This window comes from Amia ocellicauda, chromosome 13, assembly GCF_036373705.1.
Source record: "Amia ocellicauda isolate fAmiCal2 chromosome 13, fAmiCal2.hap1, whole genome shotgun sequence".
NCBI classification, from domain to species: Eukaryota; Metazoa; Chordata; class Actinopteri; order Amiiformes; family Amiidae; genus Amia; species Amia ocellicauda.
Window position 1 is genome coordinate 33,487,023 of NC_089862.1, and position 26,393 is coordinate 33,513,415.

The 26,393-nt window shown below is 44.0% G+C and overlaps 1 protein-coding gene across 1 annotated transcript; it reads left to right on the forward strand.

The window, feature by feature from the left end:
• Positions 1-7,271: 7,271 nt before the first annotated feature.
• Positions 7,272-26,165, forward strand: arhgef38 (Rho guanine nucleotide exchange factor (GEF) 38). The gene is made up of 14 exons (XM_066720655.1): positions 7,272-7,712; positions 12,709-12,902; positions 13,638-13,755; positions 14,192-14,339; positions 14,716-14,733; positions 15,136-15,335; positions 17,349-17,476; positions 18,116-18,220; positions 18,523-18,645; positions 20,647-20,964; positions 21,125-21,256; positions 21,727-21,925; positions 24,242-24,483; positions 25,670-26,165. The coding sequence occupies exons 1-14, from the start codon at positions 7,511-7,513 to the stop codon at positions 25,850-25,852; spliced, it is 2,310 nt and encodes a 769-aa protein (XP_066576752.1). The 5' UTR covers positions 7,272-7,510; the 3' UTR covers positions 25,853-26,165.
• The last annotated feature ends 228 nt before the right edge of the window (positions 26,166-26,393 follow it).

A 26,393-nucleotide genomic window follows, 5' to 3' on the forward strand; every position in this document is an offset into this window, starting at 1 on the left:
TGTCTGTCGTGTAGGTGGCTGTGCTTGCTAGCGACAGTCTCATTCTCTCAGCTGATATGGCATCACTGTCTGTTCTTTGCTCCAGAAACAATCCTGCAGAGCCAGAACTTCCACATTCTCGTTTTATTTGAACCCTGAGGACATGTTACAGAACATACTGAGCACAAAACAATGGCACATAAAAAGACAATAACAGAGTCGTAATTAGAAGGATAATCGACGCACAGTCTAAAGATCTAAGAACTGTAAAAGTAACAAATGAAAGTGATTCCAAAAACAAATCTGAATGGTTTGTGTAAAATAGAATATCGACAGAGTTACAGCTTTGCCACACAACACACTTATAAATCACTGGCAAGCAATCATTTACACCAATCAGCCATAACATTATGACCACCTGCCTAATATTGTGTAGGTCCCCCTTTTGCTGCCAAAACAGCCCTGACCCGTCAAGGCATGGACTCCACTAGACCAAGGTGTGCAGTGGTATCTGGCACCAAGACGTTAGCAGCAGATCCTTTAAGTCCTGTAAGCTGCGAGGTGGGGCCTCCATGGATCGGACTTGTTTGTCCAGCACATCCCACAGATGCTCGATTGGATTGAGATCTGGGGAACTTGGAGGCCAAGTCAACACCTTGAACTTGTGATTCATCAGACCAGGCCACCTTCTTCCATTGCTCCGTGGTCCAGTTCTGATGCTCATGTGCACATTGTAGGCGCTTTCGGCAGTGGACAGGGGTCAGCATGGGCACCCTGACTGGTCTGCGGCTGCACAGCCCCATACACAACAAACTGCGATGCATTGTGTGTTCTGACACCTTTCTATCAGAACCAGCATTCACTTTTTCAGCAATTTGAGCTACAGTAGCTCGTCTGTTGGATCAGACCACACGGGCCAGCCTTCGCTCCCCACGTGCATCAATGAGCCTTGGACGCCCATGACCGATGGTCGCCGGTTCACCGCTTTTCCTTCCTTGGACCACTTTTGATAGGTACTGACCACTGCAGACCGGGAACACCCCACAAGAGCTGCAGTTTTGGAGGTGCTCTGACCCAGTCGTCTATATCGTCAGATCCTTACGCTTGCCCATTTTTCCTGCTTCTAACACACCAACTTTGAGGACAAAATGTTCACTTGCTGCCATATATAACCCACCCACTGACAGGTGCCATGATAACGAGATTATCAGTGTTACTCACTTCACCTGTCAGTGGTCATAATGTTATGGCTGATCGGTGTACACTCACCTAAAGGATTATTAGGAACACCTGTTCAATTTCTCATTAATGCAGTTATCTAACCAACCAATCACATGGCAGTTGCTTCAATGCATTTAGGGGTGTGGTCCTGGTCAAGACAATCTCCTGAACTCCAAACTGAATGTCTGAATGGGAAAGAAAGGTGATTTAAGCAATTTTGAGCGTGGCATGGTTGTTGGTGCCAGACGGGCCGGTCTGAGTATTTCACAATCTGCTCAGTTACTGGGATTTTCACGCACAACCATTTCTAGGGTTTACAAGAATGGTGTGAAAAGGGAAAAACATCCAGTATGCGGCAGTCCTGTGGGCGAAAATGCCTTGTTGATGCTAGAGGTCAGAGGAGAATGGGCCGACTGATTCAAGCTCATAGAAGAGCAACTTTGACTGAAATAACCACTCGTTACAACCGAGGTATGCAGCAAAGCATTTGTGAAGCCACAACACGTACAACCTTGAGGCGGATGGGCTACAACAGCAGAAGACCCCACCGGGTACCACTCATCTCCACTACAAATAGGAAAAAGAGGCTACAATTTGCACAAGCTCACCAAAATTGGACAGTTGAAGACTGGAAAAATGTTGCCTGGTCTGATGAGTCTCGATTTCTGTTGAGACATTCAGATGGTAGAGTCAGAATTTGGCGTAAACAGAATGAGAACATGGATCCATCATGCCTTGTTACCACTGTGCAGGCTGGTGGTGGTGGTGTAATGGTGTGGGGGATGTTTTCTTGGCACACTTTAGGCCCCTTAGTGCCAATTGGGCATCGTTTAAATGCCACGGCCTACCTGAGCATTGTTTCTGACCATGTCCACCCCTTTATGACCACCATGTACCCATCCTCTGATGGCTACTTCCAGCAGGATAATGCACCATGTCACAAAGGTCGAATCATTTCAAATTGGTTTCTTGAACATGACAATGAGTTCACTGTACTAAACTGGCCCCCACACTCACCAGATCTCAACCCAATAGAGCATCTTTGGGATGTGGTGGAACGGGAGCTTCGTGCCCTGGATGTGCATCCCACAAATCTCCATCAACTGCAAGATGCTATCCTATCAATATGGGCCAACATTTCTAAAGAATGCTTTCAGCACCTTGTTGAATCAATGCCACGTAGAATTAAGGCAGTTCTGAAGGCGAAAGGGGGTCAAACACAGTATTAGTATGGTGTTCCTAATAATCCTTTAGGTGAGTGTATATCATGACATGTCAAAAATATGGATGGACACCAGAAGGCAGTCTTGTTACTGTCGAACATTCAAAATAATGGTAAGATTGTGAGGATGACATTTGTTTAGTCTTCCAAATGTTTTTCAAATTCTGTGTAAAAAAATATCAGTTGCCTAAAAGGAAACAAACTAAACCAAAAAACATTATAATGGTGGGGAGAAATGGTTATTGATAGTCTTGAAAAGGTTTTTAGTTATGGTCAGTTTTTGCCTTTACTCAACTTGAACTGGTGTGCTGTTTCACTAAATATGAGGTCCAGAACATTTCACCCTCATATGTGAGCTGCTAAACGCAAGTCCACATAGGTTGATTAAGTTGACACAACACTTAATTCCTTTCATAAACATTGCAGAAACACGTTCAAAATAGGAATGCGATTGCTCGTCTTTGTTTCACCAATAATTGTATTTAAAGGGAGCGACACACGTGTTGTTTGTGTGCAAACCATAGGCTGGAAAAATTATCTCTTCCTTTATATTTACTAGGAAAAAATAATGTTGTCATATTCTTTTCATGATTATCCTTGCTGCTTGAGGTATCTGAGGTCTAGAACGCACTGACTTTGCTTATTGTTGACAAACATACCTGTCTTACTGGATTTAAGTCATAATTATGTCATTTATTATTATTTGCATTTACATTTATCTCCCCCAGAAGGTCATATGAAATGACAGGGCAATGCAAAACCCTGTTACACAGGTAGGGTACTTTCTATCCACTGAAGATCATAACGCATTAAAAATGTGATTGCAAAGCTGACCCGACACGTATTTAAAGTGCTGTTGTTTTGCTTTGTAAAGCAGGAATATTCTTCACAAACACACAAGATCTTGCCATAAGGATTTTTAACTATATTTCTTTGTTATCGTCTGTACAATGTAAGAGTTATTTAGAGTTTTAGTCTCTTTCTTAAGTGCTTTTCACTGCTTTAAACTTCATTCACTGGGTGTTTAGTTTTCATATTACACAGGTAGGAGGGGTGGAGTAGCTCAGTTGATTGGATCCTTGCTTGCTCCTTTGGCAACCAATTGGCACCCCTTCCTGATTAGTTGGCAATTGATTGGATCTGACAGAGAGAGAGATTCGGTGGAAATGGCCTCATATTAATAGGAAGCACAAACCTTTGGGAATTTCATGCAAAATATGACACAGAGAGCAAGTAGTGGGGTTCCGTCAAATAAATAAAGTGGTGCACATCACCAAGCACTTAAACGGTATAACACACCTGTCATTGTTCTTTTCGTGGCTCTGGAGTCTTTCATTTTTTGTTTTAAGGCCACGGCGAGGATAGTCACCTCACTTGTGCAGGAGTGTCTCTGAGGGGCTTCAAGTAGTCTTCCTGAGTCTGTAGTACCTTCTCCCAATTTCTATGGACAACATGTCTATAGTGTCATACACTTGGGAACTGTTTCAAAATTGAAAAAATGAAGTTGGTTTACGCATGCAACCTTGGTTTTCTGAAATGAAGTTCCTAACTTTCCAAGGTCGCTCGGTGGGCTAATACGGCTCAGCAAAAGGGGACGTTTGGCCGGTGTGCAGCACACTTGGGCTGAAGCAGAGGGTTGGCTACATGGGTCACTGCATGCGGGGACTTATCGTCAGCTTTGGTATAAGACTTTTCATGTGCTTCCGTGTGAAAGGTGATCCCTTGGGAACTGTTTCTTCAATTCATATTATTAGAGAAGACTATATGGGGACTTGGTTCAAGTCTTCAAAATCATTGGGCTTCAAGGCATTCAAGACAGAAAACAGGAGACACTTCTTCACACAGAGAGGTGTCACAATCTGAACAAATTCCCCAGCGATGTGGCTGAAGAGACAATTTGGGAACATTCAAAAACAGACTGGATAGGATCCTTGGATCACTTAGTTATTAATGGACACCAAACGAGCAGGATGGGGCGAATGGCCTCCTCTCGATTGGACACTTTCTCATGTTCTTATATAACCAAGGTTGCAACCTAACTTTGTTTAAGTCCCTATTCATATTCATACTAATTTTAAGCCAAATAAATAGAAGTATTCTGATGGTCACGTGATCCACGTATGAACTGGTCTAAACCCACCGCTGCCACATGAATGTTGATGTCCTGGCAGAGTGAAGGGCACGTCTCAGGATGTAACGAATGGAAAAACAAAACAAACACACAAGAAAGAACAGGCACTTGGGATAGTAATACAATTTATCTTAGAGGGTATTTAGGATCAGATTCCTCTCACAGTATCTCTTTATCTTTCAGTATTTTCAATTAGGTACTTTAATATGTTTTGTCGTCTGTTGTGAATCATTCCACTCTCGTTGTGTCATTGATTTTAATTTCTGATGTCTCATTCCTGGGCGAATTTAAATTCTGGCAGATTGTCGTGTTCCCACTCTTGGACACAGTGCCGGCTTACATTTTATCACAGTCTCTTTCTTTCCCATCAACAAACCCCTTTATTTGCTTCATCATAAATCTTTTTTATGAGAACTGAGACTTTAACTGCAGGTGAGTTACTTTTTAACCCGATCTCAGTGGTGTAGAACACAGCCCATTGTTCGCATATAAACTCAGTCTGAAATACAGGCGTCCAGCACAGAGTGTACCTTTATTTATGATATATTACACTATACTATGTCTGCCCCAGTGCTGAATTGAGAAAAGTAGAGAGATGTAAAACTTTATATGAAGGTTATATCAATAGCAGTTAATAAGGCATCTATATGCCTTAGAAGACTACATGAAGTCTTCAAAATCATGAAAGGCATCGACCACATCAAACCAGAGGAGCTTTTCCTGATCAGCAGGGACACATGCACCCGGGGACACAAATGGAAATTGGGCTTCAAGGCATTCAAGACAGAAAACAGGAGACACTTCTTCACACAGAGAGGCGTCACAATCTGAACAAACTCCCCAGCGATGTGGCTGAAGAGACAATTTGGGAACATTCAAAAACAGACTGGATAGGATCCTTGATCACTTAGTTATTAATGGACACCAAACGAGCACGATGGGGCAAATGGCCTCCTCTCTATAGGACACTTTCTCATGTTCTTATATCATATTATATATTCATCATATATTAGATATTGAATTATAACCTATAGAAGCATTATTAATGTAGGTTTTGTCCACTGTTTATCTAACCTGGATCTAGCATGTCTGCTGTATATTTGCTCTGAGGAAGATATGGTTGAACATGAAAACCTCAGCTTTGCTGTACGATGACTTTAACATCTGGTTCCTGATTGCAATGGGTTTAAAATACATATATGTACAGTAGCAATTCATTTTAACATATTCATTATACTACATCTCTTTACCAACTGTTTCCTGTCTAAAAGGGGCTCTGATAGTGCCGCAGTCAGAGCCCTGAGACTGATGTAATATTTCCTGAACATGTGTGCTTCTCAACCTTAAAGAAATAAATGAAGGAGATCCTATTTGTGGACACTGCTTCGGGAGAGCAGTGCTATTTAATTAAGTATCGTCTGAAGGTCCCTTAACCGGAACCCGAGCAAACAGTTCCTGGTTTCCCTGGTCTACGGGAGTTGCTTGGAAACACTTGGAAATATCACAAGACAACACCTGCTGTATTCCCGCAGTATGCACAGGGTAAGACACATATTTGCAGGTGAATAATCTCTCCGGAGCTTCACGTGAATGTGTACAGAGTGCCGAGGTTGTGCTTACTTTAAGGTCGGTCAACATCATGTCAGTATATTTTCCAATGACTTTCACCAGTCTACAGAATTTGCAGTTTTATTCATACTTTCTAGTCCCTTGCACCACCAATGATGGCAACAACATTACACAGCTTTCTAAGTTGCCACAGATAAAGTCTTCAGCCCAAACAAATAAATTAATCTACCCCCCATCTTTGCTCAGTATTTTATTCTGAAGCCTTCAATCACAAGAAAAAACTGGGGTTGAATCAAATTAACCTTATTTATATCTAGATATAGTTTACATATAGTGATCACTGGTCCTTTATTTTAATTATTATTTCATTTTCTAGACATAACCCTTCGAAATCGATGAGTTTTCATGTTTGCCTCTCTGAAAAGCCAGGGATTCGCATTGTTTTACTTCAGGGCTTGACCACGTCGATGTGCTGGTGCTTAGAGGGGTCACAGGTTAATGCACTGATCTTAAGATCTTTCCACCTCTAATGATCTGGATTCAAACCCGTCTTAATTAAGCACTGAAGGTAATGTGCTGGTGTCAGCCCAGCTCCCAGACAACATCAGTCCATATCACAAAACAAACCTCCTCCAATGGCCTCCCTCTGAATACGGCCTTGTTTTCAGTCAGATGTAGTTTCACATTTAAATTTAAAATAAAGCATTTATGTGGCACAGATCTGGTCTCTGTTTAGCCTCCAAACTGGCTCTGTTCGAGCAAATATTGTGTCAATATTGTGACTCTTAAAGCCATATATGTAAGAGTGTAATGTACAAATAGATACATACATTAATAGAAAGGTAAGTATTTAACAGTTTCTTATTTTAATTCTGTCCAATTGTTTGTTTCATTACATCAGGCAAGCTGTCACTGAAAACTAAAAGCAGTGTTTCTTTAAATGCAAAACCACTCTTCCTGATTTACATTTCCCTGTGTCTGACACGTATATGCAAATACATTCCCATTTTAAACATAGTTTCACTACAGGTTCATTGTGAGAGGCAACCGGGACCTCTGTGAGTTGAATCCATATCTGTCCCAGGCCTGATGGTCAATTCACAAACCCGAATTATTTGATCAGTGTGGTGAAGTTGCTGTTCTCCTCTCTCTCTCTCTCTCTCTCTCTCTCTCTCTCTCTCTCTCTCTCTCTCTCTCTCTCTCTCTGTGGTGGATACAGGTCTCTCAGGTGACAGGTAAATGACTCCGAATGGGTGGAGCCACCTTTGCAAAGCTGGCAGCTACCAGCCCTACAACAGTCCACCTGTTTCACCTCACAGGCAACCTGGCTCCTTAGCTTTGGATCTCCAGGAAGGGCAGGGCTGGGGGGAGACGGTCCAAGGGTCGGTATGGATCACGCCAAGGAAGCCGGGGCGAAGGACAATGTGTTCAAAAGGCGGCCCCGGCTCTTGCTGAGGCCCAAGCTGTATCTGGAGAGGAGGAAAACGGACTCGATCGTGGCCGATGACAACTGCAAAGGAGACATAAACATCGGCACCCTGGTCAGGAGGAGCCAGTCGGACAGGACAGAGTACAGCACCAAACTCAAAGGTAATCGCCCCCCGTGGGACAGGAGCCAGCTCCCGCTCTGTGGTGATAGTGACTGGGTGATAATTGCCATAAACTATGTGTCAATTAACCTAGAACTGGGAAAGGCAGTGGTCCACAGCGCTCGTCTTCCCAGTGGTTGTCAATGACTCGAGGACGCTGTGACGATGTCTTCCAGCCTCAGCCTCAGATTGGAGTCTGAGAAGGCATCTTGTCCTCGACACCTGTGCCATTGTTGTGTAACGGAGTGGGGTCTGCTTCCCCGATGATGTTGTGTATGCAAACACTGATGTCATTAATAAACACGTAATGATGGCGAATATTCGAAGAGCCTAGTAAAATCTGCATGAGTTTATCATGTCAGTAAAGAAGGCGGACAGGGAAGTGAGGTCAAGTTTTTCACAGGGTTTTTAAAGATATTGATCATGTTTATCAGGATATATGTGATAGACTTCTGGTATGATAACAACAATAACAGCAATAATAATGAATGCTCTCTGAATCTACTCTCCTAAACACGCATTTGCCTCTGAAAATAGCTGTTTCCAGGCCTTTATTGTTTAGCTTAAAACTAGTCTGTCCGCATTTTCTCCCTCATCCTTTCAATGAGGTTTTGCGCAGCAGCTGTGCTTGTGTTGCTCACCTGAGGTCTCGGCCGCTCAGCTGCATCTGTTTGTTGCGTTGGAATCCGCCGGGGATTAAGGACGTTAGGACCTGTCGTCAGCCGCGTTTCTCTCATTGTGGGAGTGAAGTGCTTTAGGCAGAAAGCAGCCCTAAGGTCTGTGAGGGTCACTGCCAGCTCTTCAGCTTTCACAGCCATCAGTGAGACAATCCCAGCCACAGTTACTAATAAATATTTGGTAATAAAATACTTTTAGCAGCGTATATTACAGAGGTTCATATATTCTGTTTCACACAAGTGTTTTTTATTGTCCTTGTAAGTGATAGTCACATTCCTTCAGCTAATAATTAATGGACATTTATGCGTCTGTGTCTCTATCCTGTGATATATTTGTAGGTAATGTTAGGTTTAGATTAGTCTCTGACAGCTCAGATGGGGTGAGAACCAGAACACATTCACAAGAACATCAGAACTTGAGAAAGTGTCCAATCGAGAGGAGGCCATTCGCCCCATCGTGCTCGTTTGGTGTCCATTAATAACTAAGTGATCAACGATCCTATCCAGTCTGTTTTTGAATGTTCCCAAATTGTCTCTTCAGCCACATCGCTGGGGAGTTTGTTCAGATTGTGACGCCTCTCTGTGTGAAGAAGTGTCTCCTGTTTTCTGTCTTGAATGCCTTGTAAATTGCTATGAGACATTGTATTACGTATATGAGGTGCAATATAAGTATTATTAACCATTGATTGAGGGATAGATTTTCTGTCATTTAAAATATAAGCTTGACACCCTTTTTAGCCAGGTGGGAAGCCGTGTGGACTAACGATCAGGGCTTTGGACGTGTTTCTGGAGAGACGTGAGTTCAGATCCTGGGAGAGACAGCTCTGTTGTTTCCTCGAGTTAAGATGCTTGACCCAGATTCCCGTAAGAGCCGGAGTGTAAAAAAGAGGACCCAAGCAAGTGGATGAAAGCAAATAAACCCACAGCAATTACAATACATTCACAGCTCGGCATAAACATCGGGCGGCGAACACCAGTTGGCACCGAGACTCGCGCCTTACGTGATTGGCATGGAACCAACTCTGATGATGTGAAGCTTGTGAAAATGAAAATTGCAGCACTTATTTATTTAAATAACAAATATAAACATGCCGCTGACGTGGGGAAACTGTTTGATCACGGCACATTGCTCATGCATGGCTGACAGCAATTTAAGTTCTGCTTGCCTGTAACAGGAATGCGCGGCGGATAAAAAAAAAGAGGAGAAGATTAAAACAATCACACAGTCACCTTGGCATCCTTGTTGTTTATCTCTTGATGTTCTTGCTAAACAGGATTTCTTTCTCTTTTTTGTTTTCCTGGCCCCGTCGTTGCATCGTACGTGTGAATCTTTAGCAGATGGGCCCATTGTGTTTACTTCTCGTTAATGGATAAAATAGAGATATTCTTCTACTGCAGGGTGGGGGGACTGCAGTATATAGAGCAAAAGGAAGTAAGCGATAACCAATATCTCAGTTCAATATACAGAGCATTCATTAGACAAACACACCAGCTTAGCCACTAAAACAATCTTCCATTTTAGTTCTTTGATTGTGTTTATTTTTGAAGGCACAGTTCCAGGCTTTGTTATTGTTCCATTTATTATATTATGATTATTATTTTTGAAGCAGCAACATGTGATCTGATCTCTTCCCTCAGCAGCTCCAGTTAAATCGCTTCAATGAGACGCACAATCAAAAGCCGCTATCCGTTTTCATGGGAACACCTGAGATTTGGAGAGAAGCCACCGAGTGCATAATAGTGGGAAGTGGGACGAGTGAATTCAAATCCTGGAGTGTTGTATCAGTTTTCCAGTCTCTATACAATACTCGTTAACCGTGCACTAAACACTTGTTCTTGTGTGTTCATTTGTATTCACTCCCCTCTTGGGTAACTATGACCCTGAGACATTTTTCTCAGTACAGGCACGGAGGACAACCATCTGGGGGCAAAGAATGTCATTTACCTGTAACCCCCGATACACATTCATAAGAACATCAGAGAATGTCCAATCGAGAGGAGGCCATGAATGTTCCCAAATTGTCTCTTCAGCCACATCGCTGTGACGCCTCTCTGTGTGAAGAAGTGTCTCCTGTTTTCTGTCTTGAATGCCTTGAAGCCCAATTTTCATTTGTGTCCCCGGGTGCGTGTGTCCCTGCTGATCTGGAAAAGCTCCTCTGGTTTGAATCAAAAGAGACGCAAAGGGGCTCCGGAATAGAATCGCCAGTTGCCGTACGGATTTGACAGTTTGTATTGGTTAGAAACCTGAAGAGAAAGCAGAAATGGTTTGAGTCTGGAAAAGGTGCCGATCCTCTCTCCTGCTTGGAAACAATTTTTTGGCAGGTTCATTCATATTTTTTCCCTCCCATACCACATGTACAATTAATTATTTTCTTTATGACTCACATTCACAGCTGAGAAGTCTCTGGAAAAGCTATCTCTACTCTAATGGACTTTAAATTAAATGAAAGAGATTGTGGAACACATCTCATTGGAGGGGGTTTGAATATTCTTCTCCTGTGAACATTAGGAATTTCTAATTAATTTGTTTCTGAGGAACCCCTCAGGAACAATTGATTGATTGATTGATTGATTGATTGATTGATTGATTGATTGATTGATTGATTATTAAGACCTTTACTTAATTGCCTTGAGAACAGTGTTGAGCAGGTCTTTTTCAAATGTTTGGTTAAATTGCTGACGTGGAACAACCTTCATTTTGTATACATTTTTTCTTTGATCAAGATAGAGACAGGGTTGCTGGAAAGCCGGTTCATTCATTTATTTTATTCATTCATATTTTATCTGTGACTTCACTGTGTCTCCATTGTCCCGGATGCTTCTGTAAGCGACAACGTATGTTGGAAATACCTGATCTACAAGAACTGCCTCATATTTCAGGACTCACTAGAAAATGTACTAGAATTAAAACAGGCAACTTAATCCCGGCTGTAGAGAATGGCAGACGTACAGCAGGGGGTTTATATTTCATGGTATCTGGTGGATAGATGACAATGAAGGGATGCTGCTAAAGACACACTTTCTAAATCCCTCCTATAATTGTGTCACAATAAAAAGAGAAAGAAAGAAAGAGCTAGCTGACTTTTAGAAGCACTGCTATGAACCCTCTCAGTCTCCTCTCACGTCCAGGCCAGGTACGGGGTTATTGTTGGCGTCTCAGGCACTCGCCCGGCTGTGACAGGTGGGATGCTTCCGCAGGCCGGAGCATGACATCACCCAGGTGAGCGCGCCTGTCACCTGAAACCCCAGCGGCCCTGGCAGACAGGAGGAAGTCGTGTGTGTGGAGGGAGCTAATTGCAGAGGATGAAGTCACCCTATTTCCTGGAGTCGCACTGCAGCTTCGCCTCTCCTGCCAAACAGGCCGAGCAGCGTGCGATAAAATCCTGACTGTAATGCTAAATCAAGTTCCTTGGCTTACTGTCAAAGAATTAGATCAGGTTCCTGCTGCTGGCAGGTATGAAGCCAGCGCGGGTTTGAGCACAAAGCGTGCTCTGTCTCTAACGGGAGACGGGAAGTAAAAATATGCACACACACGCACTCGCTGCCAAACTTCAGATTAATTACCTGCACGGGACGCAGTTTACATTTGTTGACGGCGCGAGGCAGGATTTTGGCGCAGTTATTTCATTTGATATTAACGCACTTTGATGGAAATGATCGCTGCAGGTGCATGGCGCCTCTAACAGGACTCAGTAAAATGAGAAATAAATAAAACATCATTTGTATGGGGTGTAGGCCATGGTTTGAGCCAAACTGGAATTGCAGAATAGTTTGAAAGCTATATAGTACCGTTATCAACTCTGATCTATTAGAAGTGTTACACACTGAGGGGGTCAGTAGTTTTTGAAGGAAACTGGTATAGAAGTCAAAATATCTCTCAGACTTTGCTTGAGGTGGGTTTTGAATAAAGCTGCAGCAACACAGATGAAGTTATTACTACTGTAGTGTTAACTTTCATTATACTGAGTTAGTAAATTTGTATGAGGAGAAGGGGATTAAATGATATATTTTATTTGTGTTTTGTTTTCTTCTTAAAGTTATTATTGGATCAGTTGTTGAAATGGCTTATGAGTCGGATAATTAATTTAATACATCCCTACGTTATGCACCACCCATAGCAAGGGGAAGGTTATGTGAATGAAATAAAATGTAAATACAAACATTATCCGACATTATCTCAGACAAGACCCACGATGTATCATCACTGCATTTCCTGTCGCTGCTCATGGATGAAACTGCAGGCCCGCGCAGTTATGTATGGGCCATGTGAGACTGTTGGTGCCGTTTGCTAACTCGTTTGACTGGCGCCTGTGCTTGCAGAGAAGATGGCTCCCTTGGATCTATCCGCCCCAGCTTCCCCAGCCTCTCCGGCCCTCAGCCCGCAGGAGACCCGGCTGAGGAAGATGCTCCGGAGGTCCAAAGTAATCCAGGAGCTGGTCCAGACGGAACGAGACTATCTCACTGATTTGGAGCTGTGTATCAGAGAGGTGGTTCAGCCGTTGAGAGAATTACAGGTAATTTACACAATGTTCTTGATACTAGCAGGACCAAAACAAACAGCCACCAATCCAGACATCCATCCACGGTCAATAAGCGCCCATTCAGGACCACTAGAGCATATATACATTAATCCACATATATAGTGGACCAAACAGCTTTTCTTCATTCCCCTGATGTCCCTCACTAATTTTAAAACCAATTCAAGTATATAATGCTGTCAATCTGTTGTTCCCCCACCTGTCACTGCTCCGCGCTGGAAGCTTTATGTCACAAAACATGTTCTTATTCCTAAACGTCAGCGTGGTTAAAAATAGTCCAACGCTCGTTTTATTCTCATCCAAGACTCCTGATGTTGTCTAAGCATCCCCCTCTCTCTGACAAGGGCCGTTAGCGCCGCGGAGAGGGATAAGCCCGGTGCTGCCACCATTCAAATGCGCGCCTTGTAATTCAGCTTAATCTTTTCAGCCAGCGGGAGGGATGCGAGCCGTTCAAAGAGCGCCGAGGAAATTGCCTCCAGAGCAACGGCCTCGAACGCATCGATTCATAACATTTGAAAACATTAAAAGGGAAAGGAAGACGGAAAGATGACTGTAGGGGCTGCGGAGAAGGGGAGCAGGGGAGGTTAAATCGCAGGTCAGAGAGGGAAAACACTTTGTGATGTGAAGAAAGGAGACATCTGGGCCGGGGGGAGCAGCAGTGTTACAGGCGTGTGACTGGTTGTCTGATTTCTTTTCCTCCCTCGCCGGTAGGTGGTGGACGTGGACCGGCTGTTCACCAACATCGACTCTGTATGCAACGTGTCCGCAGAGCTGCTGTTCAAGCTGAAGATGGCCACGGCCGAGCCCGACCCAGAACTGCAGAAAATAGGTAGCTTCTGGCACCGGTGTGGCGGCACCAGTCTAACTCCTTTCCAAACCTCAGAGCAGAGAATTAACTGATGCAAATACACCTGCTGGTAAATAAGTCATGGCAGTAGAGCTCCTGGTGACTTTTTAAAATTTTCATGGTAGTTTATGTTTGTAGAGCACAGAAACACTCACAAATTGTAATCCAGTTGGTCAACACTACCTCTACTGTCATGCCACTGTAGGCACAGAAAATATCAACTAGTTCATATTTAGTTTAGTTTATAAAACGCTGTGACAAAGGCGTGTGTGAGCTGCAAGTTGTTTTGGAAATACAATCACACCCAGTAACTGTGTGTTTGTTGTCTGAATCGCACACCAAGAGCTGGGTCCGCTCAACGGCTTTCAAACTGGCCCTGAACGGTCTGTGTCTGTGATTAACGCTCACTCCCCGACAGGTGACATCTTCATACAGAACAAAGCCGAGCTAGAGGAGGTCTACAAGATCTACTGCTACCATCACGACGACGCCAACAGTTTACTCAAAACCTACGAGAAAGACGAGGAAATCAGACAGAGGTTCAGGGCCTGCGTAGCGTCCCTGAAGTAAGCATCCACCGACTCATGTGTTATTGATCTCCTGGCTGGCCGCGTCGGTCAGATCAAATGTGTCAGAGTGTTGATGTACAACAGGCAGGTCTGATTCCAGAGCAATGAAAGTGTGACACAACGCCACAGCTTTCCAATGTGAAACTCACAAAAACGATTGACGATTGAAACTTTGGCTTGTGCGACCTCACGCATATGTATTTTCCAATCAGTTTCACCAAACTAACAACACCAAACCACATGCTTTGTAGACGGTCTATTTCTGCACTGAACTGTCCGAGTGTGCCTGATACAGGGATAGTAACTGTAGAATAGAATTGTGTGTCTGTAGTGATATATCAACAACTAATGCTTTATTTTTTCTTTCTTACAGACAAATATATGACAGTGAGTAAGTATTTCTTTATGTCGTTTCTGCATTAAACCCGGGTTGGGAGGTTAAACATGGAATTGGATGATTTGCATGTGTATTTCACTTTAATAAACTTTCAAAGTAGAATTACAACAACAAATAAAGTACAAACAAAGCTTCCATCCTGTAACTTGAAATTAATTCTCATGGCTTCAACACCTTGCAGTTATTTGTCACTGTTCTGTACTAGACATTGTGAGGCAAATTAAATGATCTTTGCAAATCCAATCCTATACGAAAAGTATAATCTCACAAGAAATAACTTCAACTGCGTCCTCAAAGATTCGGACCAAAGCGGCACAGTCGGTGGGAATGAAAGAGTTTGCTGTTCTGTGAAAAAAGACTTCTGTTTCTTTGTGTCTCGTTGTTGCCGCCTTCTAGAGGAAAGCCGAACCTGTTAGACATGGGCTCCCTGCTCATCAAGCCCGTGCAGCGAGTGATGAAGTACCCGCTGCTGCTGGGCGAGCTGTGGAACGCCACCCCGGACGAACACCCCGACCGGTGGCCCCTGGAGGAGGCCCTGACCACCGTGAAGATCATCAACATCAACATCAATGAGTTTAGACGGAGGAAAGACATCGGTAAGAGTCTTTGCTCTGGCCTGAGAGTGTGAAGTACCTGTTCGCCCTAAAGGACCGCCCTTGTAGAGCTGCAGTCCTCCCTTTATGCCGCCCAACACTTCCGGCCTCTCACACAGCCGGATGGGGAGTTTTATTTGCGTGTAATACAGTGTGCCGAGCCACAGACACGTGTGCGATGATGGTGACCCCTTACCTGACTTCTGATTGATTCGGCAAAGAAGGACAATAACTTCAGCTATATTTAACAGAGGTGTGGTCATTTAATGATAATCTTCACTGATCATTTATTCAGAGAAAGAAGTTCCTCGGTTGTTCATCTGATTTGGCTCTCATTTGCCCGTAAGGCAAGAACACAATCTACAACAATACTTTTCACACCGTATTGAAAGGGAACTGCTCAAGGAGAGCAACACACATTTGAAGGCATTACATTTCTCCATCGCTCTAGCACAATGCTGATTATTTTCTCACGGACATCTAGTGCCCGTCAGCACACATTTTCAGAGGATGAGATAATTACCCATAATGGCACAAACACACAAACAAACAGAACAATGTACAAGGAAGTAATACATGCAAAATAAGTAAACATCCAAGAAATAGAAACATAATAATCCACTAGATATTTTGTTTTAGAGTTTCAAAAACAACTGGGTGTCTGATATTTTGTGATGCGAATTTGTTTAAAGTTTGTTTATTTGTGCAGATCAGTGGCAGGCGACAATGAACTCACACAACGAGAGACACTGTATTATTGAATCAGTTCCTAATCGGCACAGAAGAGTTCTCCTTTCTTTTAAGCCAGACTTCCTGTTGGAATTCCCTTTTCACATCGTTTCCCTTTACAACCGTGGAAGGGATAGATTTCAAGAATAAAAATGGACAGAGTGTAGATTTCAGACTTTGCAAAAAAAATGTGCATTAATGTGAAACTTGGAGAGGAATTAGCTTGATTGGACACCTGCAGGTTACATAAGAGGGAACGCAGTGGGATTTAACGGCCAATCTTGTTTTGTTTCCAAATTGGAGACCTTTAGACTCCTCTGAATTGCAGCTGTAGAAACGACAGCATGCTAACATCTTAGAAACTGGGAATCTGTGGGTTTGAATGGAAGAACAAAAGTAGCCTCCAGTACTTAAAATGCATTGTGACAGATTTTTTTCTCTTTCCTCCTACTTCTGTTATTTCTTTGATTAATCCACTGCAGAGTGTAGCACACCTCTATTACAGAAACAACGTGGCACAGTCAGATTTTAATTTATAAAGTGCCAGCGTTGAAAAAAACCCACAATCATTATTCCTGATTCTCACACGCTGCTCTTGTTGCTCTGCATAAAACACGTGGTGACATTCGCCCCTCCGAAAATAGTCTGAGAAAGAGAGAGAAGCTTTCCCCCCCCTTCTCGTTCCTTCAGAGCAACAATCCTGCTGTTCTTTCACATTTGTATTTGCCACAGATCTGCTTTGTTTCAGTCTTAGCTTTAACCTCACTCTTCCCCCGTCATAGATGTGGCGGCGACAAAGCCAGATGAAACAGGTAGCTGCCAGAATAATGAGACACTGTTTTCCCACACAGAACAGCTGCCACTCGTCGGCTGTTTATCGCATCATTTAATCATCATTCTCATTTAAAACCAGATATGCCGCCTTGTTCTAAAACTGCATGGCAAGCTGTAACGTTGCGTCCGTGATGCCGTCTCCGCGTGAAGGAACCCAGATAAGCTCAGGTTCTGCTTTCTTGCATCATTATGTATTAGTTCTCGCTTCGTCCTTGAGTTCACCTCACCCAAACTGCAAGATCATCTCTTCAAAGATTAATCACAGATTCCTCAGCCCTACGAGAGCAAAACACAACCGAAGTTTCTTGCAAGTGTTATTCTTAGTCGGTGTCAGCAACACCTCTGTCCCCAGCAAAGTCTACAGTTGAACTTCAAGTGTTTTATTTCATTCTTCCTTCTTTGGTATTTGTTTAAAAAAAGATGCATAAATCACGATACGTGTGTTGTTCTCAGTGATGAAGTACAAGAAGCCTGACGAGGAGGCGACGCTGATGGAGAAGCTAAACAGGTTTACTATCCACTCCATCAAGAAAAAGTCAACCAGGGCCATCATGAAAATGTTCCCCGGAGTCGAGTCGCAGGTATGGTATCACTGTGAAGGAATCTCCCGTCACACTCTTCCCTCGCTCTTCTCTTTCTCTTTCTTCTCAACATTCCATTCTGCCCACCTCCAAATGGCGGGAGAAGTTAATGTAGTCGGACACAAGGGACAGCTACCCCTGACCGTCCACATCTGTGCTGCGTCCGTTTCAGGGATATCAGTTTGTACAGCCAGCCAGAATGATTTTGAGTGGAAGACTAGTATGAAGGTGAATTAGTCCCCTGAGGGTCTGTCAGTCACACGGGAGATGCTAGTGAGTCTTCCTCTACTTCTACCTGTGAAGAGATTCGAGATTTCCCCCATGGAAAGCCATTAGAACAAACTTGCAACGACTGTTGATCACTATCAAATGAAAAAATACAGCTGTGTGATATTTTCACCGTGCCGAGAGTCTGTTTATCCCCTGCACCCATGCAAAAACTATTATAGTGTGCACCATTCACCCAGACATTCACCAAGCCCCTCATCCATCAAATGTGCCCCCTTTTGTCTCTCAACCCACCCACCCTCCACCCAGGAACCAATGTTTCAAAGCAATGTGAAAAGCCGTGCTTAAACACTCTGGAGCTGCAAGATCCATCTTTCGCCTCATGGCTGAATGTTAACGGCTATCTTTCAGGTGAAGGATGAGATCTTCGACAGAGAAGAAAAGGTCTTCCGCAATCTCGACAAGGCCGTTCGACAGCTAGTAAAGAACGTCTGCTGTTACCTCCATCACACACAGGTGAGCATGGATGCCTCGTTTTCTGTTCTGTATTTGTTTTTATAGACAAACGGGAATCTGGCAAGAATGTGTCCGGATATAAAACATGTTGAATGCAAATCACAGGACAAGTCGTGCCCAATAATGTACAGCAAAGATTTCAAGTTTTGACCGGTTTATCGCCTGAATGAACAGTACTTGCCTTGACTGACACTAGTGCCCTTATCTTTGCACGTAAAGGGAAGTCAAGGATTTAATATACTGGGGGAGAAAATCTAATAATAATTATTTAATAATCTATTTGTGTTTGACTAACCTTATAGGAAATTATCTCAGTGGCCGTCCAAAATGTCCAGGACCTTGAGAATATTCTACAGGATCCAGACGAACTTGATACCAACGGTTCAAAGTACAGGAAGAACGACGACAACCCATATTTGCATTTTGTGAGTGAAAATGCCAAGGTTTTAAAAGAGTAAAGATTGAGGGATGTGGGTGTTTGGTTATGAAAACATTTCAGACAATGTATTAGACCTACAGAGTCCTACAGAGAGAATACAGTATTAAACCAGCCTTTACAATCCTGGCACAGAAACATATATATTTTTAGGAAGAAATGATATTGATTTTTGACCAGAAAGTATTTCAGTAAATTGGATATTGACCCAGAAATTAAACGAGTCTGTTGCCAAACTGAAATACCAATTGTGTCGCTTGATGGGGACTTGTTTAGTTTGATACAGATTTGGGAATATACATTCAGCCAAACTCCAGCCACCTATTGAACCGAGAGATTTCACAGCATAACAGCGTTCATAAAAGGAGGTAGAAAATGAATACGTTTCTCCCTCCTACGGCTGAACCTGTCTCCCTTCCATGAGCCTTTCTGTAAAACATATGTGTGTTTCTCTTGGAGACCTTTCGCTCTTAATTGAATTTTCATTATCTTGCTTGTCTTTCAGCAGTCAGCGGCTTTTTGTGTCCGCCGCCTGGCCGCTGACGTCTCCTATCTCCCCTCCCGTCAGTCTCTCTCTAATGGGGGTCTCGCTCTTGCCCGGGGGCTCTTGCTCTCGTAGGTGACGTTCTGACAGAGCCGTCTCTTTCCTCCCACTCGTTCGCGTGGGAGAGACAGGCTCTCATTCTCCGGGAGATCTCATTCAGTCAGGATTCAGACCGTCTGCCTTCGAAGCTTTGCATTGTCCGTTGCGGTCCTGTCTCTTTTTACTCTGTTCTGGCATTGGGCACCACCATCATAACGATGTTGGTGTTTTCCAACCACCCTGGTGATTTGAGTGGATCTCTCCAATCCTGTGCAACATGCAGACACTGGGCCATTGTGTTGCTCACTTACAGCACATATTGTTGTTACAGGAGGTGCAGCTGAGAAACCCAAGACCTTCTGTGCAAAAGGAGGCCCCTCTGTCATACTTCCCCCTTTGAGAGAACCGTGGAGAACAATGTCCATGTGTCAGTGCTGGGTGTTCGATGACTGCTTTCTTTGGCAGTGAAGTGGATGAGATATCATCTGGCATGTCTTTAGGATGGGACAGACTAAAACTATGGGCACTCGTGTGTATGGTGGAGGAGAGAGAGTCCAGGAGAACTTGTATATGGGGAGAGATCATCTTTAGGGGATCCAGAACTTGCAAGACAAGCAGTAGAACAAGAAAATGTGATCATGGTTGCTACTTTTAGATAAAGTTCATAAACATAAGAAGAAACATAAAAAAGTTTATAATCGAGAGGAGGCCATCATGCTCGTTTGGTGTCCGTTAATATCTAAGTGATCCAAGGATCCTATCCAGTCTGTTTTTGAATGTTCCCAAATTCTCTTCAGTCACATCGCTGGGGAGTTTGTTCAGATTGTGACGTCTCTCTGTGTGAAGAAGTGTCTCCTGTTTTCTGTCTTGAATGCCTTGAAGCCCAATTTCCATTTGTGTCCCCGGGTGCGTGTGTCCCTGCTGATTTGGAAAAGCTCCTCTGGTTTGATGTGGTCGATGCCTTTCATGGTTTTGAAGACTTGGATCAAGTCCCCACGTAGTTTCCTTTGTTCCAGGGTGAAAAGGTTCAGTTCCTCAGTCTCTCAGTAGGACTTTCCCTTCAGACCTGGAATAAGTCTGGTTGCTCTCCTCTGAACTGCCTCTAGAGCAGCGATATCTTTCTTGAAGTGTGGAGCCCAGAACTGCTCACAGTATCCAGATGAGCTCTAACTAGTGCATTGTACAGTCTGAACATCACTGCCCTTGTTCTCAATTCTACACTTTTGACAATATTTCTGAGCATTTTGTATACCCTTTCCTTTAATGTTTTTTTTTTTTATCCATATTACAAAGTATTCAAACCTGCTGCAAGATACTCAATGTGAGTCACACTAAACAAATCTGATGATGTACGTACAGATGCATATTCTCACCATTTTTTTTCCTTCTTCCTCCCATCCTCTACAGAAAGACAAACTGGAGCGGTTGGTGCTGACCCCGCTGTCGGTGCTACAGGCCATGTTCGTGGCGCCGCAGAAGCTCATCCAGAAACGCTACGACAAGCTGCTGGACTGCTGCAGCCGCACAGAGCGCCCTTCCAGCGAGGAGCCAGGCTTCGCGCGCCGCGACTTCGAGGCCCTGAACGCCCAGATGGTGGAGGAGCTGCAGAGGTTCAACACCGCGGCCCGGACCATCCTGAACAACTGCGTGTGCTGCCTGGCCGCCCTGCTGCGGGACCTCATGCGCTCAGCACAGCAGAAGTCGCCGCCGATACAGCAGCTGCCCGTGAGTGTGAACCACCCGGCATCCGACATCCTTACATTAGCTTGGATTTGACCTTGGCTTCCTGGTGCATTTCTCACTTGCATTTGTAGGCGACATCACCTCTGTAGGTGTTTCATCACCTCTGACAGAAGTGTGGGTCCTTTTCTTCTTGTTTTTTTAGGCTCCTTTATCGAACATCAGTGAAGTCCAGACCAGTGTGATGGAGCAGCTGAACAACCTGCTCTTCGTGAAGGAAAATGCTCAGAAGTTAATGGAGCGCAAAGTGAGCTTCGAGAAACCCAGGAAAGTGCTGGTGAGTATTGTTCAGGTGATTTGACTGCCCCTGTTTTGGGGAGCTTCCACAGTATACTAGTTGGACACCTAATACTTTGCCCCTACAGAGATCATGTGAGAAAGCCCTGAATAGACAATGGCATGTGGTTTTATTAAGGTGGCAGGGAAAAAAGGGAATACTATTATTGTGTTCTGTATTAATTATTCCTTCCCATGGAAACAAATCTGTGACTATTGATTAATAAATGGAAAGACAACAGCTAGGAAAACCTACGTACAATAGTAGACCGATTGTTGTCTAGTGGGGCCGATTCAGGGACCTGCAGGGACAGTTAAATCCCCACGCCTGTCCAGCACAGACAATCTGAACTGAAACACCAGATCTATTGAGCCCACCAGCTTACAGAGCATGAACTAGGATATTAATTGGACTTTCATTTAAAAATGCATTCACATCTCACCTCTCCGACCCGTCTCTCGCCCCCGCAGCCCGAGATCCCCCGCCAATCCGAAGCTCAGCGCACCCGGCTGCTCACCAGCTACCCGGTGGAGCAGCTGTACCAGCTGAAACGCAACTGCAACGCCACGCAGGAGCACGATGTCAGCCTGTTTGAGGGGGAGCTGGTGGCCGTGGTGGAGCAGACGGACCCCCTGGGCAGCACCAGCAGATGGCTGGTCGACACGGGCGGTGAGTTCATGTTCCCGAACCCTGCATTGCCCTGGGGTGGGCGGTCCTGGCAGGATTTCTAGGTCTTTAAATCCCTGCCTGCTTATAAACTAGCAACTATGCTTAATTAGGCACGCGTGTTTCAGTTATAATCGAGAGTCGCGCTGGAGCGAAAGCTAGAAGGCAACATAGTGTTGGACCTTTCAACACAAGACAAGTGAGACATAATTAGCCAGGCTTACTTATCTTTGCTACAGCATGAAAGTGTGCTTGAACTTATATTTGTGGAGCTAGATAAAATACTCTTTGGACATCTGTGAAAGGGGTTATTATAGAGGTATTTTAGACGTACTATTACCGTTTTAGTGCCTTCCAGTCATAAATTGAATCCAATCGATCAGTAAACTCAACAGCCGCACTATCTTCATCTGACAACGGACTGTGTGGTGAAGAACTCAGACGAGGGAGGTATATTAGGTGACACGCCCTGCTGGAAAATGACTGACTAAAACTCCCAGCTCTTGAATACACAGATCGTTAAAGGCTGAAAGTCTCTTAGATTTCGCTGCCTGTGTGAATGCACTTTCTTAGAACATTATGTATGAGTTTAATATGAAATCCTGCATTTCCACCGGTCTTTAATGATACTTTTTGAGGTCCTTACACCTTTAAGACGCAACCCGCTTGAGGGCTGAATAGCCGACCCAACAGTCTCAGCATTGTGCTGCTCAGAGTAAAGGGAACTGTTTCACACATAATTGTTTCTCTCTACACTGGAAGCTTTTATTTTGTTTTCAGGAAATGTGCCTTTCCACATTCCTGCCCAATAGTCCTGGGAGGTTGTCGCTTTAAAGGTGAGGTCACCTGAGGAAGTGAAGGGCAGACAATATCGGCATTATTATGAACTGTACACGCCTGGAGCAACAAAATTGATTAGGCAGTATATTTAACTTGCCTCTTTCAAGCTCCACTGCCTGCCCCAAATATAATGTGCGTCCTCTGTATAGTTCACCACAGAAAACAAGAGGGTCTACAGAGGTTTCTAAAGTGATAGCAGCTCTTTTGGCAGAAACAGAGACTGACACAGGAGCCTCGGTCACTCTAGAGTCCATCAGGGAGATATTTCAAGATCACAGCCAATCAGATGTGACCTCAAGTGGGCGATTTGGGTACCAGGTCTCCCAGCACGGCGAGGTATTGAGGCCCTGTAGGCGTTATCTCCGAGATCTTGTCAAACCTTTCCAGAGACGTAGACTCATTCAGTCGATATGATGCGGCACCTGGGAGGGCAGATAAGACACCGATCGGGGAGATTGGGTGGAGCTTATCGGTGACCTTTAGGAGAGGCAGCAGACGCAGGTGTGAGAGGAGATAAACGAGTGCTCCCTCGCCGAGAGCCTTTGTTTGGGGGCACACGCACCTTTAGCGTGAGAGCTGCGGGGTTTAATCGGTGTGGAAAGGACTTCTGACAGGAGAAAATAAACCTGTCTGTGAACGCATTTATATATCTGTCTCTTATTCTATTTATCAACACATCCCTGTATCTGTATAGACCCACAGTACATGTAGGGGCAGGGCTGAATGTCAAATTAATTTCTCGGCGTGCATTAATAGCTGATTTTAATATTTACAAGTGGATCCCAGCCCTGGTCTTGGAGTAGCAGTTTTTATTCCAACTGAGCTCTCAATGACTTAATTGAACCCTTAATTGAACTAATAATTTGACTTTTAAAATTGTATAACTAATAAAAAGGTGTTTTCTTAATATGTTCCTTGTACAACTATATACTTTAAAACCCTACTGTTTAAAATAATTAAAAGGAAATTACTTAAATTACGGTAATTAAGTAATTGAGAGCTTAGTTGGAACAACAACAAGCAGTGTAGGGGGTTGGGAACCCCTGATCTAGAACAAGATCATATATAATCTAGATCAGGGGTCTCAAACTCAGTCCCTGGAGGGCCGTATGTATGCTGGTTTTCGTTCCAACAGAGTCCTCAATGACTTAATTGATCTAATTGTTTAATTAGTGAGATACATTTAAACACCTATCCAGGCCCAGGATACTTTAAAAGCAACTGTACCTCGAATCAAATGCACTTTTAGACCATCATCTGTAAAATACCTTGGAGTATATTTTTTAAATATGTCAAATTGACTAATTAATTGAGGACTGGTTGGAACGAAAACCAGCATCATACACACGGCCCTCCAGGAACTGAGTCTGAGCCCCCTGTTCCAGATGATACAGTGCATGTTAAGATTTTTAAAAAAGTTTTGCAGTTGCTCGTGCCGAACCTGAGCTGAGAGAGGAGGCTCTGTCGCTCTCTCCGCAGGCCCCCAGGGATACGTCTACTCCTCGTTCCTGAAGCCGTACAACCCGACGCGCGACCTCAACGGCAGCATCCCAGAGCAGCACGACGACTTCGACAACATCAGCCTTTTCGTGTCGGGCAGCGCGGGCGGCAGCCTGAGGAGATACAGGGGCGACAGAGGCGACAGGGGCGACAGAGGCTCAACCGTGAGTGAGCAGCCCGACACGGAGGCCCTGGAGGGGACAGGCAGCGATGACCAGCAGGTAGGACCACTGCACCCACCAACTAACCAGTACCACTGGGAGTCACAAAGCGTGGTATTCAGCTTCCCCTGTACAGGGTCCAAACTCCATCCCCCGTGTATTTCCTCTCTTCTCTTCCTCTTTCAAAACTGTCTTTTTTATCGCTTTATGGGAGCTGTTGTAAACATCAATCAATCGGCGTCAACAAGCCTTTACAACAGCCATTCCTGAGAAGATTTAGCACCCACAGTCCCAGCTAATCTAGAGAGGCCGGGGAAAACACCACCCTTTGTTAATGTGATTGAAGGACACTGCAAAGTCACTGCCATGTCTCTGGCAAGCGAGCGTGACTAAAATCAGATCTCTCAGTGCTTTCTAGACAAACTGGTGGTGTCTGTTTATTTATTTTTTTCCCATTCAATTGTTAATTGTCCTGCACCACCTAGAAGTGAATGAAATATCTTCCCAGCCATTTCTAACTCCATTAACCACTGTACGAATGACAGGGTTGCTATTTTCATCCTGAAGTCAGTTATTTTGTCAGTGACTTGCACCTATTCTTGGCCACCTTCCAGAGATGCAGCACACTGTTTACAAACACAGGTTTCCCTTGTAAAGACACACAATGATCATTAGATATCGATCAGATCTCCCTCACTGCTTGTATGACACTCTTCACGATCAATAGCTCCCTGTTGTACAAGTACTATATCTGAGGTTTGTGCCACACACACCCATCCACTCCCTCCTGGGAACACACACCGGAGAGATTGGTTCAGATTTCACACCCGCACAGCACATGATGTCCAAAAAGCTGTTTATGGTGACAACACAAAGACCAGACACGCTTATAGGAATCGAAAATAGATCCCGAGATACTCAAGGTGGAAATCCAGGGGAATTATACTTAAACAGTGCCACCTACTGGAGATCAGCCTTACATCTCTTACTGATAGTCTAGGAGTACCCCATGCCCTGCTGCTTTTTGTTCCGACCAAGGTCTTAATTACGTAATTGAATCCTTAATTGACCTAAAAAAGCAATATAGCATTCAATTAAGTAATCAAGACTTTGGTTGGAACAAAAACCAACAGGGCAGGGGGTACTCCAGGAACGGTTTGAAAACCCCTGGTCTAGGGCGATGCAGTTGGTCCGAATCCCTGGGCAGCACCAGTCTCTAATGTGCCAGGCCGTGTTTGTGTTGCAGTTCTACGCCGTCTACGCATTTCAAGCGCGCTGCGAACAGGAGCTGAGCCTGCAGGAGTACCAGCACGTGCGCATCCTCAAGTTCTGTGACCTGAGCGGGAACAAGGAGTGGTGGCTGGCGGAGAGCGACGGACACAAAGGCTACGTCCCGGCCAACTACCTCGGAAGGATGTCCTACGCGTGACGGGGGTCCGAAGGCCACGCTAACCTCCGCGTCTGAGCTTCTCCGGTTTCTGTCTGTTCTGTATCCCCGTGCAATTAATTTTTAATTCCCTGTTTTAATGAAGTACAGTCTTGCACTATTGATTATGAGGCCGAGCACTTAGTATTGCCAACTACAGTGTTTTTCATTTTCTTTCACTCACATACTGTTAACCTCCCTGTCTGTTAATTGAAGTGTATCAGATCTAACGTGTTTGTACAGAAATATATTTTAACACGTGTTCCAAGAGAAATAAAAATATATATATATATATATATATATATATCTATTGAAAGATGTCAATCTGTAGTGTCTTTCCCAATGCATACAGATGTTTGTTTTTTATGTGATCAATTAAGATATAAAGCCACACGACTGAAAAACATACTTCTGATACAATTTTGATGTCATTCTGCCCTTTAGTTCGTCCACAGTTGCTTGAAGACAATACCATGAACTCAGCACTCAGTTTAAAGGAAGCACTTCAGCCCTATAGAAGACATTCATGACAATGTCTCCAAAG

Bases quoted from the DNA above. Each gene is read 5' to 3' on its own strand.
- arhgef38 (XM_066720655.1), top strand. From the start codon at position 7,511: ATGGATCACGCCAAGGAAGCCGGGGCGAAGGACAATGTGTTCAAAAGG. The intron at 12,903-13,637 runs GTAATTTACACA...CCTCGCCGGTAG, and splicing joins AGCCGTTGAGAGAATTACAG to GTGGTGGACGTGGACCGGCT. The intron at 21,257-21,726 runs GTGAGTATTGTT...TCGCCCCCGCAG, and splicing joins AGAAACCCAGGAAAGTGCTG to CCCGAGATCCCCCGCCAATC.